Consider the following 17,751-nt stretch of genomic DNA (forward strand, 5'->3'; position numbering starts at 1 on the left):
AGTAGAAAAGATGTCCAACACTAACCAGTTAAGTTTGTTTCTGGAGGTTGATTTCAACTTTATCCAGTTTAATTTGTTAGCAGATCTCCAACACTAACCAGTTAAGTTTGTTTCTGGAGGTTGATTTCAACTTTATCCAGTTTAATTTGTTAGCAGATCTCCAACACTAACCAGTTAAGTTTGTTTCTGGAGGTTGATTTCAACTTTATCCAGTTTAATTTGTTAGTAGAAAAGATGTCCAACACTAACCAGATAAGTCTATTTCAAAAGGCAAGTTTTATCTTTATCTGGTTTGATATGTTTGTGGAAGACAGCTGTAATTTTAACTGTTTAAGCTAGCTTGTAAAGTTTTTATAGTTTATCCACATTTTGAAAAGTAGAGTATTTACTAAAGTAAATCAAGATAGTAGTGTTGATAACCATTCTTAATTAGTTTTTAACTTCTGAAGGAGCCATAATAAGATTACCTCATCACTTTTGTTGGCTTTCTCTCAGTCAATAACACATCACTAACTTGGGTACAAAAACTTACTTAACAGTAAAACTAATGTCTTATTTCAGAAAATCATTTAACAATGAATGAAAAAAAACAACAAATCAATTCCTAGAATTGTATCACAGAGGTACCTCTCAAGTTTTACCATAACTTCAGGGTGTGTTCTCTAATATCAAGTACAAACTTCTACTGAGTCATGAAAAAAAATTCTAACTTCCATGTAAAATGTGATTCAGTTTCAAAATAGATAACCACAGAATAATCCAACTCATAGTAGAAGCAAATCAATAACCCAGCAAGAACAACTGGACAATTACAGCACTGATATACTTCAAATAACTGGTATACCCAGAAAAATCTAACACAGAGGAATGAATGATTAGAACAACATTTTGTGGGTATATAGATGGAAGAAGGGGGAAAAAACTGTACAGACTTATATCTTAGGATCATTTTAAGTTGGCACATTATCCAATGTAGTATATCTATATTACACTCATTGGATTTTAAAATAGAGATGTTTCTCTGCAAATCTTTACAGTTTCAATCCTATGAGGTTCAAACTTATTGGTGAGGCATCTTAAACAGAAAGAACTATTCTCTCTTGCAAGTTTAAGGAATTAAATTGTGGTATTTCTGTTTATTTAAAAAGTGGTGGACAGTTATAACAACTGTTAAAAATTGACTAGAAGCACTATAACTTGGTTAAACATCAGATCTGTAAATGCTCAGGTGAAAATATGTAAAAACAATGAACACACTTTAGAATAATTTATTTAACCATTAGAATAATTTCATCAGAATACCATATCTGTATACTGTTAGGACTTCTTCATCAGTATACCAGATCTGTATACTGTTAGGATTTCTTCATCAGTCCACCAGAATAATATACTGTTTGAACATCATCAGTCCACCAGATCTGTATACTGTTTGAAATCCCTCATCAGAACACCAAGTTTCTATACTGTTGTTACCAGAGTTTTTAATTGCAATGCCTTCATACTGACATTTTATTGTACAATTAAAATCAGCATATCATTATCATTCAAATTTTACTATCACTAGCTGATATATGTCACTTTTAAAAACTACCAGTGTACAATGTTTAACTAAACACAAGGTCCAACAAGTGTGGACTTCATTAAAATAATCTGTGGTCATCTAGGAGCTTAACTCAAATGTCTACAAGAAAGTTTAAGTCAGGTTAGGTATTCACATCCATGCTACCAACTCCTGAACACACACTTTAAAAAATACTAAATACGTGATTTGATTCTATGTCTGCCTAGTATTAATGTCATCAGAAGTTAGTTACAGGGCATTATTTTCCCATTAGTTTGAAATTACTTGGCTATTTAACAAATATGTTTAATATTAATTATAATAATAAATCTTAGATAAAAACAAACAATGACTGTATTATTTTTTCTTTCTGAAACATTATATTTTAGTTTTTTGTTCTTTAAGCACAAATCTATTTCAAAACACAGGCATATTCACATCAAAATCATTTAGAACACAGTGTTTTCAAGTGCACATCACAGTAACAGCTTCGGTAAATACAAGTGAAAATGCTACAAGAATGGGAAGCATGTACATAAGTGTTACAGTTTGAAGGACAATTCGCAGTATTTCTTTTAACAGTACTGACAATGGACTAGAAGAGAGAAACTGGGAATGTGTAGAAGTTCCAATAGCTTGTCAAAATGCATCTTTAATGTTCTGAAGCTGTCTAACTGCCAAATCCATTGGAAGATCAAAGTCAAACTGATTCAATCGTTCTAAGGATCGTAGAGAATCTTCAAATCCTTGGAATTAAATACACAAACATTTAACATCTGATTACTTATATATAACAAGAACCACAATATGCTAATTTATTTCTAAAAACATTTTTTTGTTTCCTTTGGGTGGTGTTTTTATTTTATCTATTATCACATATAGTAAGAAAAAAAAAAGAATATTTTTTCAGGTTGGTGTACAGTAAAAAGTTTTTGAATTCAATCAGACCAATAGTCAGCTAAATCTTGTAATGATGTAAAGACATACAAGTTTGTACCTGATTAGCAAATAAACGTGATCTGAAGTTTTAAGCATATTAGGTTTTTCTGTACTGGTATTTTCAATCTGAACACTGCCTTATACAACACAGAGGCTAAATGATTAAGCCAAAGGCATCTAAAGTTCAATCAAAGCCATCCCTAGAAGTGCTGGCTAGAAGGAAAATCATTCAACATTAGACAACAGCCAATACAGTCACTCTTAACCAAACAGTACTCACGATTATAATGCCACTACAGCTGAAACTGTGGGAGAGACTGTTTAGTGGCATGTTGTTACTTGAACATTTCAATCCACAGCCCATCATGCTAACTGATAGGCCATTTTTTAAAATTAATGAATCAGTTGAAGTGAAAAAAAAAAGATTCCATGTCATAATTCAGCTTAGATAGAAAAATCTATAAATTAAAAAAACAATTACGGTACTCACATATTTGAACTTACCTGTCTTAACAACATAGCTCCATGGCTGATAGTACCTTTCAATCAAAGTACGGCTTCTCAAAATAAGTCTTAACCATGACACCAATTTTTTCTCACTATGTCATTAAAGAGTTGATGAAAAAAGTTATCATCATGAAAAAAATTGGCATAATAAAATTAAATCGAACCATAGAATTTATTTATAGAAACCTGTTTATTAGGAATTCTTAAAAAAAAGTTATAATTTTATATTTATTTATAGAAACTTACAAATTACCCATGACACAATTATTATACATCATTCTTATTATCAAAAGTTACAGTAACTACAAACTAGAAAAGTGAAAGGCTTAGGTTCATCACTAAACATGCAAACATATTCTTCTCAACTGATAGGTTGATGCGAGTTACTATGTTGTAAATATTAATAGAATCCAAATCTCAGTAATTGAGATGGAATAAACTTATAAAAAAATAAAACAAGTTGCACAGAAAGATACTTCATGCTTAATATGAATGTAAAACATGAAAAAGTGTAAAATGAGTGAATGAAATGTTGGTCACCACACGATGTAAAAATCAAAGTATTAAATGGACTGATGCTAAAATTACTGCATAATCAAGCAACTTCAAACAGAGAAATGTGAAAATCTATAGAAGTAATAAAATAGAAAAATCAGATATTAAATTTAATTGAAATGAAATCCTTTGTGGATTAGTTTTTTTTAACTGGTATAATGGTAAATATTTAAGATCTAGATGTTGTTGTAGTACTTTTTTTATGTATAAATCAGAGTTGCTGCAATATGTCAGGTGATCAAATATGAATTTATGAGATACATTGTTATCTACTTTTCTTGTTTTATAAAAATGTACAAGTGACAAAAAAAAACAAAAAAAAAACAGTTTGTGAAGATTTCCTTCTTGTGCAGTTTGGCCAAGTTTAATTATTTATAGAATTTAATAAAAAACTATGAAAAATAGCAGCATTCTTAAAATTCATGTTTATTAATTTTGCTAGAAGTTTTCTTTAGTCAAAACTGAATGCTAACTAAAAATTAATACATCCATTAAAATATACAAGATATAGCGTAAAAACTTTTTTTTTAAATCTCAGACTACACTGTCAAGAAACACTTCATTTCTCAACTATGGTCACATCTATTCCTGAATTTGTGTGAATTTTGATGAAAAAACATTGCAAAAGTAACATAAGAAAGCATTTAACAGAATTTCCTAAGTTATACTTATAAATAAGTGTAATGTATATGTCCACTCTGGAACATGTCCTAGGTAAGTGTAATGTATATGTCCACTCTGGAACATGTCCTAGGTAAGTGTAATGTATTTGGACACTCTGGAACATGTCCTAGGTAAGTGTAATGTATATGTCCACTCTGGAACGTGTCCTAGGTAAGTGTAATGTATATGTCCACTCTGGAACATGTCCTAGGTAAGTGTAATGTATTTGGACACTCTGGAACATGTCCTAGGTAAGTGTAATGTATTTGGACACTCTGGAACGTGTCCTAGGTAAGTGTAATGTATATGTCCACTCTGGAACGTGTCCTAGGTAAGTGTAATGTATATGTCCACTCTGGAACATGTCCTAGGTAAGTGTAATGTATTTGTCCTCTCAACTTGCTATAAGATCTTACCAAAGGTCAATGCTGAACAGAGAACTTCAGATAAAAGTAAACTTGCTCATACCCAAACTGAGGCAGGAGATTAATCAAGTGAGTTATGTTTTTAAGTTAATCGTGGTTGGCAATATTTATATGAATTAAATTAACATATTTCAAGATCATACATCATTACAAATGGAAGCATGTTAAAACACCATAAAAACTTACTTCAAAGCATAGCAAATAAAAGCTTTGAAATGGGAATCCTTACTCCTCTTTAAAGGTGTGTGGGTGCATATGATGTTGTCTATGGCTCCCAAGAGGGTCTAGAATAAACAGATGTAAAACTGAACTATGCTAACCCTTTACTGTAATCATCCAGTCTTCATAAACATAACTAGAATAAACAGATATAAAACAGAACTATGCTAACCCTTTGCTGTAATCATCCAGTCTTCATAAACATAACTAGAATAAGCTGATGTAAAACTTAACTATGCTAAGCCTTTACTGTAATCATCCAGTCTTCATAAACATAACTAGAATAAACAGATGTAAAAATGAACTATGCTCGTGTAACCTAACTCTTTACTGTAACCATGCATGCTTCATAAACTAACATACAGCATTCACCTTCAGTGCAAGAAAAGCTTATATCTCTTTTAGTCAACTGAGATATAATAAAACAAATATATTCACGAAAAAAGAAAAAAAAAAGAAACAGCTATTAGCTCGTTATTTGTTATATATATTTTTAAACATGGTGTATTTGTATTTCTGTTGTTGTAAATTATTTTGTGCTCAACCCAAATTTCTATTTTTTGCAATGGCAACCTTGATATTTTAATCTCAAATCAATAAAGTTTTTCTTCAACTACAATGAAAGTGAGCTTTAAAGTATGGTTAAAATCTGCTGTTTAGAACACTACAGTTATCATACAGGAACCAAATTTATATTTCTATTTCAATCTTAAGGTTAACAAAGTTCTTAGCAACATCCAAGAGAAGCAAGTTGTGGAGTTTGATTAAAAATTTCTGTTTAGAACTCTAACTATCATGTAAAAAGTCTAGAGACAGACATACAAAAAAACAAACAATGTCATCGCTATATCTCTTGAACTTTTTTTTGGAAAACTCCTACTTATGACACAAGTTCTATTCATGTAACTTATGAAATCATTAAATAGCATCACTGTTAGTGAAAGAACAATATATAACAGCTTCTGGTCCAAAAAAAAAGAAGAAACTGAATGATGTATTAATTTGTAGTCCTTGTCTTCACCTACAGGAGTAATATATTCTTAACTTGATTTAAAGCATTCATTTTCAGTAGATGCCTTTAATGACAAATGTTTGCCATATATAATTAATGCATCCTGAACTTCATTAAAATAAATTATGGAAAAAAAAAAGAAACCTTTTATAAGTGGAAAAAAACAAACAAATAGAACTAATCCCTTCAAACGTAATACGAGATGAATAAGCTGATATCTATGTTCAAACATTTCCAGGTGAACATACACTCATACTAGTTAACAAAATTCTACGTGTTCTGTTACTTAACACTGATCCTCTAAATGCAGTCAAGATTTAGAAGAAAAAAAAAAGAGCACCTGTTTTGGAGTTATAGCAGTTCCTCCTACAATTTCAAGGTTAAAACTCTGAGACAGTTTCCTAGCTGGAGAGGTGTTGTACTGTTTCCCATTCTGTAATACAAATCTCTCGAGTGACTAAGAAACATTTTGAAATGAACAACGTTCTTCAGAAATCTTGAAAAATTACAAGTTTATATAAGCCTAATTACAAACAGGCAGAAGCTTCTTTTTTATGATGTCATATCATATTAATTAATGTTAATGAAATAAATTATCTCAAGTATTTTTACAAGTAACATAAGACAAACATTTATGTAGTAACATAATTTCAAAATTTTAAGTATTTTAACGTCCTAGCTTATAAATGGATTTAGCAGGACTATGTTAATAATAAATTTATATACATGTATCAAGTATTTAGAAAAATGTTATCAGATTCATTCTAATGATACATTCATGTATTGTGTATTTAATAAAAAGTTAGCAGATCCATTCTAATAACAGAGTTGGTAACAAGTCATTTTATGCATGTCCAAATCAAGTCTTAAGTCATTTCCTGCAAGTCTCAAGTCATTTTGTCCAAGTTGCAAGTCAAGTCATAATGATAAAATGTGTTTGTGAGCTAGTCAAATGATCTATAAAGTAGAAAGCACACTGTGTTTTTTGTTAGTTGGTTATGGAAGCCAAAATAATTCACCCTCAGTTTGTTTCTACACAGGTTTAGTAATTGTTTGTTTGGAAGGAATCTTTTCCAATATACATAAATGAAATAAGCTGGATATCATTTGAATTTGATGTCATGCTGAGACAAACTGGTCATACACTATTTGTGCCTCATATGCAACAATCAATGGTGGTGGAAATCCAATTGAGGCACACAGGTTGGTAAAGGAAGTATGAACTATCATTTATTTTGGTCCAGCTACACTATAAGGTCTCCAAACAGTGTGCTTGTGCCTTGTGTACATTTCATTTGAGCTAGTGATTCATATGGAGACTGGTAATAGACTCAACTTTATTTTAGTGACTGTACGTGTACTTATTATTTTTCAATAAAATGCAAAACTTCAACAGTTCAAACTAGTTAAGCATCAAAAGCAGAACAATCTCAATCTTTTCACATTTTCTGGACTTTCTTATTGAACACTACATGCACACAGCTGTGAATATGCTGCAGCTTAACAGATACGACCTTAGGTTGACGGCAAACTTCTTGATTTCAATTGCATGGGCAGTCACACCAAGGAAATCTCTCATCTGTGTGTCTGACCAGATGTATACAGTGGAAGAAACCCAGGATGTTTCTTGTAGTTGGGCCTTGATGAGGTCTTGTTGTTTCGTAACCATGTCACTTCTGTGGGATGATACAGTTCCTTTACTAATTAGCTCATACTTGCTATCTAAAATATCAATGAAATGATGAAACTATCATGTTCAGTTACTGATAAAGGCATCCCAAAGTTAATAATAAGGCCAGATATAATTGCCTCGGTAATGGCTCACTGATGGGGATGTGATGCTCCATACACAGCAACTAGGCTAGTAATGATGGATGTAGTTGATCTCTGGGTCTGATCCGTAATACCGGCTCATCTTTGAATCACAGTACTCTTTATATCCGTGCAAGGATTTAAATAATTAAAAAAAAACATTTTAATTATTAAAAAAAGGAATAAACTGGAGCTAAGGACAAGTTTGTGAAAGCTTTAGCATCTTTTGAAATAAGTTATACAAAAGTAAACCTTGACGGATGAATGAGACTTGTAAATTTGGGCAATGCAAGTTTGATTAAAGTCAATCATAAAATTTTCAGTTTTTTTTGCCAATCTGACTCCTAAATGACCTTTGAATTTTGAAGTCTGATTTAAATGCATTTTGACAGCAAAAATCCTGTTTTGCTCCTTTAAGCTTTACGGTGCTTTTAATAACTCCATAAAAATTGGGCATGTATTCAAGGAGAATTGATATGATTATGATTAATCATATATATATTATATATATATATATCATGTTGATCATATTTATATTTAAACAACAAGCAATTATTAATTTATGAATTATGAACACTTAAAAAAACAAACTTCAAGTTTTTGTTGTAGTAGCTTGTGGTAACAAGATAAGACATCATATCAACTATATTTATCAACTCATTAGAAGTATCTCCCATAAAAGTGTCATCTTATTTTTTATTAACTTACATGCTAACTCGATCCTCTTCTTTCAAAATCTGACATTGTTTTAGAATTTTAAAGTTTTTTTGGGGGGAGGGGGGACAAAATTCAGGCCCATTAAATGTGCACCTTAAGTATATGGCCATGTTGCAATGAAAATAGGATGACATTACATCATACCTTGATACTCAACCTGGGCAATTTGCATTTACATTGTAATATAAGCCTAAGCTAGGCCTAGATCATCTTTTTCAATACACGATGTAATATCGATAATAGGAGAAGCTACTCACCTCTCAGTGTGGATTTTCAAGTGCTGCACAGCATTTGGAGTAGTATTTGGTCCCTCAGTGACCTTACTTTTGCATGTCTTACAATAAGCAGATCTTTGAGGTTGATCACTCGCAGTCTCTAAAGCCAAATAATATAACTCTTGGGGTCATACCAGCTCCTATAGTTGCCATTTTGCTAGCTTGCTGAATTGACAATACATAAACAATGAACACATACACTGTACATGCAGGCTAGCCAATAACATTTGACATTAAGTGTTGCAGGGTTGCCACATTTTTCATGGACTGGCAAGGCTCAAGATGTTGAAAAGTAGCCCAATTGTTACTATTGGTTTCTGTGAGACACATAAATGCTAGAATGTACTTTCAGTGTCTGATGGATGGGTAGCTGGGTAAGTCTTGTTCACAACTCGTATATGATAGCATGTAGTCCAGGCACATGCACTGCATGTAGCTGAATTCTAGACAAGAATTAGCTTTCTTGACCCTGACAATGAGATTGTATAAGTCTGCAGGTACATGTACACATATAGTAATATGTTGATATCCTAGACCCATGCGATTAGGAGTTTATGTAAACACTGCGTAGCATGTCCATTTGGTAAGGTTTGTTGCAGGAAAATTCAAGATTTTTTTTTTTACTTGGATTGTCAACAAGTCAAGTCACAAGTCATAATGGGCAAGTCTCAAATCATTTTGTCCACGTCCCAAGTAATAATACATACATGTGTTGTGTACTTATTAAAATGGTAGTAGATCCATTTTAATAATACATACATGTATTGTGTACTTAGTAAAAAGTTAGCAGATCCACTATAATAATACAGGCATGTATTGTGTGTTTAGTAAAAAGTTAGCAGATCCACTATAATAATACAGGCATGTATTGTGTGTTTAGTAAAAAGTTAGCAGATCCTCGCTAATAAAACATTCATTTATTGAGTATTTAGTAAAAAGTTAACAGATTCATTTGAATAATAGATACATGTATTACATATTTAGTAAAAAGTTAGCAGATCCACTATAATAATACAGGCATGTATTGTGTGTTTAGTAAAAAGTTAGCAGATCCTCGCTAATAAAACATTCATTTATTGAGTATTTAGTAAAAAGTTAACAGATTCATTTGAATAATAGATACATGTATTACATATTTAGTAGAAAATTAGCAATCCAGTCTAATAATACAGACATGTATTGTGTATTTAGTAAATGTTATGGCAGGTCTATTCTAATAATACACGTGTACTGTGTATTTAGTAAGAAGTTGGTTGATCCAGTCTAATAATACAGACATGTATTGTGTATTTAGTAAATGTTATGGCAGGTCTATTCTAATAATACATGTGTACTGCGTATTTAGTAAATGTTATGGTAGGTCTATTCTAATAATACACGTGTACTGTGTATTTAGTAAGAAGTTAGTTGATCCAGTCTAATTATACATACATGTATTATGTGTTTAGTAAAACGTCCATTCTAACAATACATCTATAGATACATTTAAAGAAAAAGGCCATAATTTAATTTTGTCAGGGATACTGCAAATAATTAACTATGGGGATGAACTTATAAATAGGCCACCAGGGCTAAATTCTAGAGTTAGGTTAGTATGTAAGGATGAGCAGATTGGCTGGTTGGACTTGTGGGATCAGCTTAGTAGATGATGAGTTTTTTGGAATGGATGGTTTACATTTAAATGCATAATCTTTTTTCATACTTAACAGTGAAAATAGTAGGACTAGGGGACACAAATATAAATTGTGGCAGGGTAGGAGGCTTCACTAAGACAGCTTAATTTTTCTAACAGGGTGTTTAGCCTTTGGAATGGGTGGTTTTCAGATGTTGTGTAGGCAGTAAATTTAAGTGAGTTTAAGAAAAAGCTTGATAAGTATATGAATGATAGAGGATGGTGTTAAGATTTTGTAAAAAATTATTCATTAATAATTTTAGTTTAGTTTAGAGGATGAACAGCCAAGATGGACCAATAGGACCCATGTTATTCCCAAACATTGTTATAAACCTAAATCAATACTGCAAAATAACCTTTACATATTTAAAACTAAAAAAAAGTAAAAGTTTTTACACATTATAAACAGCAAGGTTTGATAAAAGCAGAGAATACCATCCTTACCTTTAGTTCATAATATTTTAGCACCAGATCCCATGAATGCATCATTTTAGATGCTGCTGCTCCTGATCGCACAGGAAAACAGCCGATAGGCACCAAACTAGTGCTCTGTCCTATCTGAAATTGTATAATCCATAAGATCAATTAAGAATTGAGAGTACATTTCTTTTCTTATGATCAAAATACATAAATGACTGTTCATTTTATTGGTTTGTCATTATCCTCGAGCAGCCCGAGTCAGTTGTTTTGATGAAGTGTTTAAGTACTTCAGATTTCAAGAACTAGATTTGATCATTATCAATTGCTTTCTATTACCTTTGGAGCTTAACTGAACTTGAAAAGAAATTTTATAGGATCAGAAAGCAAAAACAGAAACACAGAAAATTATATTAACAGATAACAATGAAATTTTCATCCACTTCAATGTTGAACTTCTAAATAATAAAAAAAAAACAATGTTTAAAAGTAAAAAAAAGCTGCTGCACCAACTATACAATGACACTGTATAGTCTAGATTCGCCCTTAGAAAAGTGCACTATTCCGGTAAATTTTTTACTATTTTCTTTTGTGTGTGTGTGTGTGTGTGTGTGTGTATATATATATATATATATATATGTATATCTAAGAAAATTCAAGTGACTGTTACTTACAGGCATTAACCCATGCTGTAATAAATCCCTTATGGCACTGGCTAAATCTTTTCTTACAGCTGCTGTTAACTTTTCATTACAGAAAATTGCTGGAGTCTAAAGGAAAGAGAATACTAAACTTGTATGATAATACTCTGTAACAATCAGTACTCATACTTTGGTTATTCACTAATTAATTACTGTATTTTTCTGTAGATACAAGAACAATACTCACATCTTCAGAATCACTAGTGTAATCACTATCAATATTCTGTGGCTCTTGTTGAGCTCCTAACTCGGCAACTTTGGTGATAGCTACTTCTAAGTTAGCTCGCAGGTCTCTGTTGAAAAGATAGAAAAAAAAATTAGGTAATCAAGCTTTAATGTATTGATGCTGGATATTTATATTTGTACATGGTATTATTATGGTCATACCATCATACCATTTAATGAGATGGTATAATTATTTTCTTTATACCCATCACCATATTTGTATTGAAAGAAAAAAGAAGCTAAGAGGCTCTTTTATACAAAAATGTAAAATTCAAAATCAAAATTTACATATGATTAATTTAACAAAAAATTAAGTGGGAAAATCTGGTACTGTCACATCACAATACAATACTAAATAGTAAAATTCTGCCTACAAGCTTAACCCTATAACTCCTGCAGCCATTTTTAAATTCCTTTCTGCAAATTCAAAACTTAATCAAACCACTTTACTATCAATGTATTTTTAATGAAGTTATTATTATCAAGTATATTATAATTTCAAGTTTTATATTATCTGATACAGCAATTAAAACTGCAGTTTGTGCTGCTACGTGATCTGCGCTCAATTACAATTCTCAACTTTTAAGAACTCTTATACAAGAAACTGTGAGTAGCTAATGTAGAGTGCTATTTGAGACAATTGAAGTCCACCATACACATGTATTTTATCACCATCTGGGACATTCCACGAGTTTCTCCCTACAGGAAACCATCGTAAGTTTTCTCTAGTTTAAGGTCAGCAACACCCACTGCAAAGTTGAAGCTGTTGAAAGAACAGATTTCTTGCTATTTACCTACCTAGGCAAAGAGACAATACCAATGTATGGATTTGTATGTATGAGATAGAAAAGAAGCTCAGTCCATTGTTGAGAGCAGGGTCCATAGCATTTGGCTGTATTTTCTCGCCTTATACATATTACATTGATAGACAGTTAAATCACATTTAAGTTTTAATTTTATATTTTAGTTAATTATGTATCATTTGTGTTTTAGAATGCATATTTGGAAAGGTTTAATGATTTTTTTTTAAGTTAAAATTGTTGCCTCCTGGATTGTGAAAGCTTATAAACACAGCGCATGTATAAGTACCATCTTGTTTTTCCAACGATTCTGTGCACAGTGTCTGCTGAAATAACTTCACAAAGCCCCATAGGCATCAGTTGACGTATCATCATAAATAGTAAAAGAAGAAGAATTTGAAAGGAAAATTAAAAATAGACTAAGTGACAAGATAAAAATGGGAAATTATGCATATGACAAGAAAAAAGAAGTTTAAAAAACCACAAAGAGTTGAAAGGTATGTACATATTTCCATTTGTTAATTTTAAACATTTTGTTGCACTGTGATAATAGGTACAGTTAGTAATATAGTAGAGAAAAATAAAAATAAAATATAAAAATTTACTTTAAAAAACTTTTGATATATTGATTTATGAGGTTCTAGGTATTATGTAAATGAAATGTGAAAATTGTAATATAAAAAAAAATAGTATTTTTATACTTCATATAAAATCACCTTGCAGGTGAACTATTCAGAGTGCAAATAACTACATTAAATAATGAATTTTTTATTATAAATAGTAAAGAAAAACAAAATTTAATATATTTTTCTGAAGCTACAAACTTATAGGAAAATTATTGGCAAATGTCAAACAATTTCACCCACTAGTTTTATTTTTGAAATGAAACATAGGGATAGCAACGTTAGGTGCTACGAATCATAGCAAGCAGTTGATAAAGGGTTAATTTATGTTGTTTATCAGCTGTGTTTATTTATGTAATTTAAGCAATGTACTGCAAGTCTTTATCATGTCCAGCATCACAAACAATCTTTATTTGTGTGATATAAGTAACATACTGCAAGTCTTTATCATGTACAGCCCCAATTAGTCTTTACTTGTGTAATATCAGTCTTTAAAATATTATTGTAAGCTTATTTTAACTTCGCTGTTTGTTTGTTAGAGGGAGCCTGTCATGATATGTTCAGTGATTGATTTACCCAGTATGTTAGTTGTCTATTAAATCAATATGAAATTTTGCAAGTTTATAAGTAACTTAGGCATACATTAACTTCAGATCTTCTGTCGTTTGTGAAGTTAGGCCTACCAGTGAACGTAGCATGTAGCAAGTGTTATTGAAGTAGTAAATTTAACTAGTTATTGATACATGGATTTTGTATTATTTTTAAATCATTATCACATGTAACTCTCTCAACACGGACTCGGTCAATTTGAATGACCAAGCGACTTCTTTGTACTCATCTAAAGTCTTTATAGTTTTGATACTACTAACTTTTAATATAGTACATATATATTCACCAAACAGTAAACATTTTAAGTCTTTCATACACAAAAAAATTATATCTTTTCAGTGAAGTATTTTTAATAAACTAGAAAAAAGATTTGTCCGTGAATACATCAAGTATTTGTTTTGACTAGTCTGTGTGCAAAGTGATTTTTATGTTATGTTTAAAAATACTTTATCTCAAAAATCTAAAATTTCATTTGTGTTATCTCTAAAACCTCCTAAATACATTTCAAATGTTTGTTTTCAGTAAAACTTTATATTTTATCTGATATTTTCTCTACCCTAACTCTATACAAGGTTGGTCAATTTGACCGAGCTCATAACCACCAAAAAAAAACTAAATTAAATAAATCTAAATTACCTTTTTCTTTCTAGAATGACTTCAAATTGTAACATGAAACTAAATTTGTTTATTCTACATACCTTTAAACTCAGCTGCATACATCTATTTATACTTAAATTCTATTGTTTTATTGCCCTTTGAACCATGTCTAACTACTATTCGTGCCATTATAAGTTGTAAATCACTGGGGAATGTAGAGCTCACTTTACGCTATTGAATTACATTACTCATAAGCTGCTCACCTGCGTGCCTTACGAAACATTTTTATTATATTATTATTTAGTTTACCTAATCTAACCTAGAGAGATCCCTGTTTTCACATGTTAGTTACTTTTATAATAATAAATGAAGAATAAACATGAAAAACAAGAAAAAAGTACTTACCTGGGTCTTTGTTTTTTTTGCTGTTGACTGTTGATGATACTTAACCCTACTTTTTTTTTTACTAATGGTTGTGATGCACTAAATAATTTCTATTTAATTAAATAATGCACCAAAGAACATAGACTAATAATATGCAAAAAGCAGACAATATTCCCTAACTATAAAAATTTTTTGGCTTTCTAACTGTGTGACAAGTCATTATAAATTCATCAAAGCTAGTCTTTATCTTTCCCATGAGAACAAAACTTATACTAACAGAGAAATTGACAATTCTCTGTTCAGAACACAACGTAATATAATACGTAATTTGATAGATGAAAACCTTGGCTTTCTATTGGTATCACATAACACATAATTAAACGTAAGAGAAAACTATTAACAAACCCTGAAAGAGAGAATGTACAGGTGGATGTGGCAAAAGGGGTCTGATTTTCTATTTGATGGCCCTGTAACCAAACAAAACTGAAGGCTATAAAAATCATGGTTTGTCTGAGCAATGACGATTTTATAGTAATTTACGTTAAATTTTGTACTTATTGGAGGGCTGGTGAATAAAATAAAGAGAGAATGCCTAGAGAAAATATGTCACTTTTCTCACACTAGGGGATATTCAGGATTTTTAAATTATTGTCTTATAAAATTAAGAACTTAAATCCTATATACTATCAAAATATGAATTATTAGCTACGATTTTATGTTATACTAATTGGTATAACATAAACAAAAAGTAGTTTAATAACATTTTTAATATAAGTCACTAAAACCTTGTGACATGCACAGTAAATGAGAAGGTTAATACATAATATTGTTGTTAATCATTTTTCTGTTTATCACAGTACACTGGTTCAACAATATAATTTCCTAAACATGTAGACACAATGACATACCCCCAGTGGTTTCCCTTCTCTGTCTTTTTCAGCATGTTTTTATGGAAAGTCTTATCTCCACAACCAAACTGAGCAAGTGTGAACATCTGCAACAACATCAAGGCTCTCCTAATGATTTTGACACCTCTGTTATGCATATCCTGAAAAAAACAAAAAACAACTTAATTCCTGTTTGAGTTCAACAAGCATGTTTTATACATAATTTGATCTTCAAGTATTATGATGCAAGAATATTTAACATGTTACTTATCATGATGTGAGCAGATAATAAGAATTTGACATTAACAATCATAAAACAGAGATGTAAGTATTAACTCTCATGATACAAAGAGACATCAGTATTAGCTATCACAATATTAAACTAATTCAGTATTAAATCCATATTTAACCATCATGATATTATAATAATCCAGCATTAAATATCATGGTACAAAGAGATTTCAGTTTTAGCTATCACAGTACAGAGACTTCACTTTAGACTATAATGATACAAAAAGACTTAAGTATTAACTATTACGGTATTAAAATAATTAAGTATTAACTCTTTCCATAAACATTTGGTCAATGTGAACAACTTATTACCACAAAGTAACCCTCATAGGTTCCATACAATAACTTTTAATACAGTTAACGTATCTTCAAGAAATTTGGCAAGCTTTCAGTAAACATTACAAATCTTTTTTACACAAAAAACCAAATTTCTTAATTAAGTATTTATACTACACTTGTCTGTGAATATATCGAATCAGTGTTCACTGCTATGATTCTAAAGTAATTTTCATATTAAGATTAAAAATACTTTTCTTCATCTGAAAATTTTCAAATTTCGTTTGCATAGCCCTACAACCTTCTAAATAAATATTAAACTTTTTTTTCACCAAAACTTTATATTTTATGTTATTTTCTCAACCCTAACTCTATACAGACTTGATTGATTTGACTGACCTTGTAACCACCATAAAAAATATGAAACTAAATTATCCTTTTTTCTTTCTAGAATGACTGCAGATTGTAAAGAAAACTACAATTGTTCATCCTAAATAGCTTAAGCCTTGTAACAATAAACATCTGTTTATACTTAATTTTATTGCCCTTTGAATCATGTCTAACTAATATTCCTGTTATACAATTATAAATCACTTGGTAAATGTGTAGTTTGTGTAACTATACTGAATGACATAACACGCAAGCTGTTTACGAGCACCATCAAAAATAATTTTTATCATCATTTTTTGTTATCTTACCCAAGTTAACCTAATAAGTTTTCAGTTTCTTTTATAACTATAAATAAAAGTTATACATAACAACAAGAAATACAGTACTTTCTTTGCTGTCAGTTTCCAATGAAGTTTAAGCCTACTTTTTCTATACTAATGGTACTAGTATACTAAACAATTTTTATTTATTCAAATAATACAACTACAAATACAGAATAACAACAACACACAAAGCAAACAATGTCCTATAACTATTATCATTTAACTGGCTTTCTAACTAATTAAAATAATTTCCTTAGCTACTCTATCTGAACAGTACAAGATTAACTTGAAAACTGAAGACAAAATGTATAATACTACGTACTGAAAACAATGTAGCATTATATATCATTTGATAGCTTAAAACCTTGCTTTTCTAATGGTTATAAATGATATAATACAAAATGTCTGAGAGAATTGTTGGCAATTTCAGAAAGAGAGGATGTGACAGGTAAGTGTAGCTGTAATAGACGTAATCAATAGATGTCAAATATAACAATGTCACTTAGAAATCAAGTTTCTTGAAAATAGTTTAAGGATGAATACCTTTTGTACGATAATATTGAAAAATGTCTAAAACATCATGTATATATGAAAGTTCATGTGTGTGAAGTATTTCTTCCTTTTATTTAAATCTTCTTACTATAATGGACATAGCGTGTATGCCCGTATCTAGTATGTAACCAAAACTCCTGCACTATCTATTGAATGGCACCACAAACAAAAATTCCATAAAAATTTCACACTATGGATATTCAAGATTCAAACAATTAGAAGAACAACTGAGGTATGTGCAACAACCATTTATTTATAACAGAACACAATTTTAAATAAAAGTACTCTCTTCTCGTCAACAATACGACTTTCACTAGGA

The 17,751-nt window shown here is 30.5% G+C and overlaps 1 protein-coding gene across 1 annotated transcript in view; it reads right to left on the reverse strand.

The window, feature by feature from the left end:
• LOC106468124 (probable ATP-dependent RNA helicase DDX4) overlaps positions 1-17,751 on the reverse strand; it is a 94,057-nt gene that overhangs the window by 46,472 nt on the left and 29,834 nt on the right. Inside the window, exons 10-16 of the mRNA XM_022396426.1 lie at positions 15,622-15,761; positions 11,663-11,768; positions 11,449-11,544; positions 10,802-10,915; positions 6,222-6,314; positions 4,837-4,934; positions 3,005-3,099 (exon numbers count right to left, since the gene is read on the reverse strand). Coding sequence (XP_022252134.1) covers positions 3,005-3,099; positions 4,837-4,934; positions 6,222-6,314; positions 10,802-10,915; positions 11,449-11,544; positions 11,663-11,768; positions 15,622-15,761 — 742 coding nt within the window. The remainder of the gene's footprint in view (positions 1-3,004; positions 3,100-4,836; positions 4,935-6,221; positions 6,315-10,801; positions 10,916-11,448; positions 11,545-11,662; positions 11,769-15,621; positions 15,762-17,751) is intronic.

This window comes from Limulus polyphemus, unplaced genomic scaffold (assembly GCF_000517525.1).
Source record: "Limulus polyphemus unplaced genomic scaffold, Limulus_polyphemus-2.1.2 Scaffold2880, whole genome shotgun sequence".
Taxonomy (NCBI): Eukaryota; Metazoa; Arthropoda; class Merostomata; order Xiphosura; family Limulidae; genus Limulus; species Limulus polyphemus.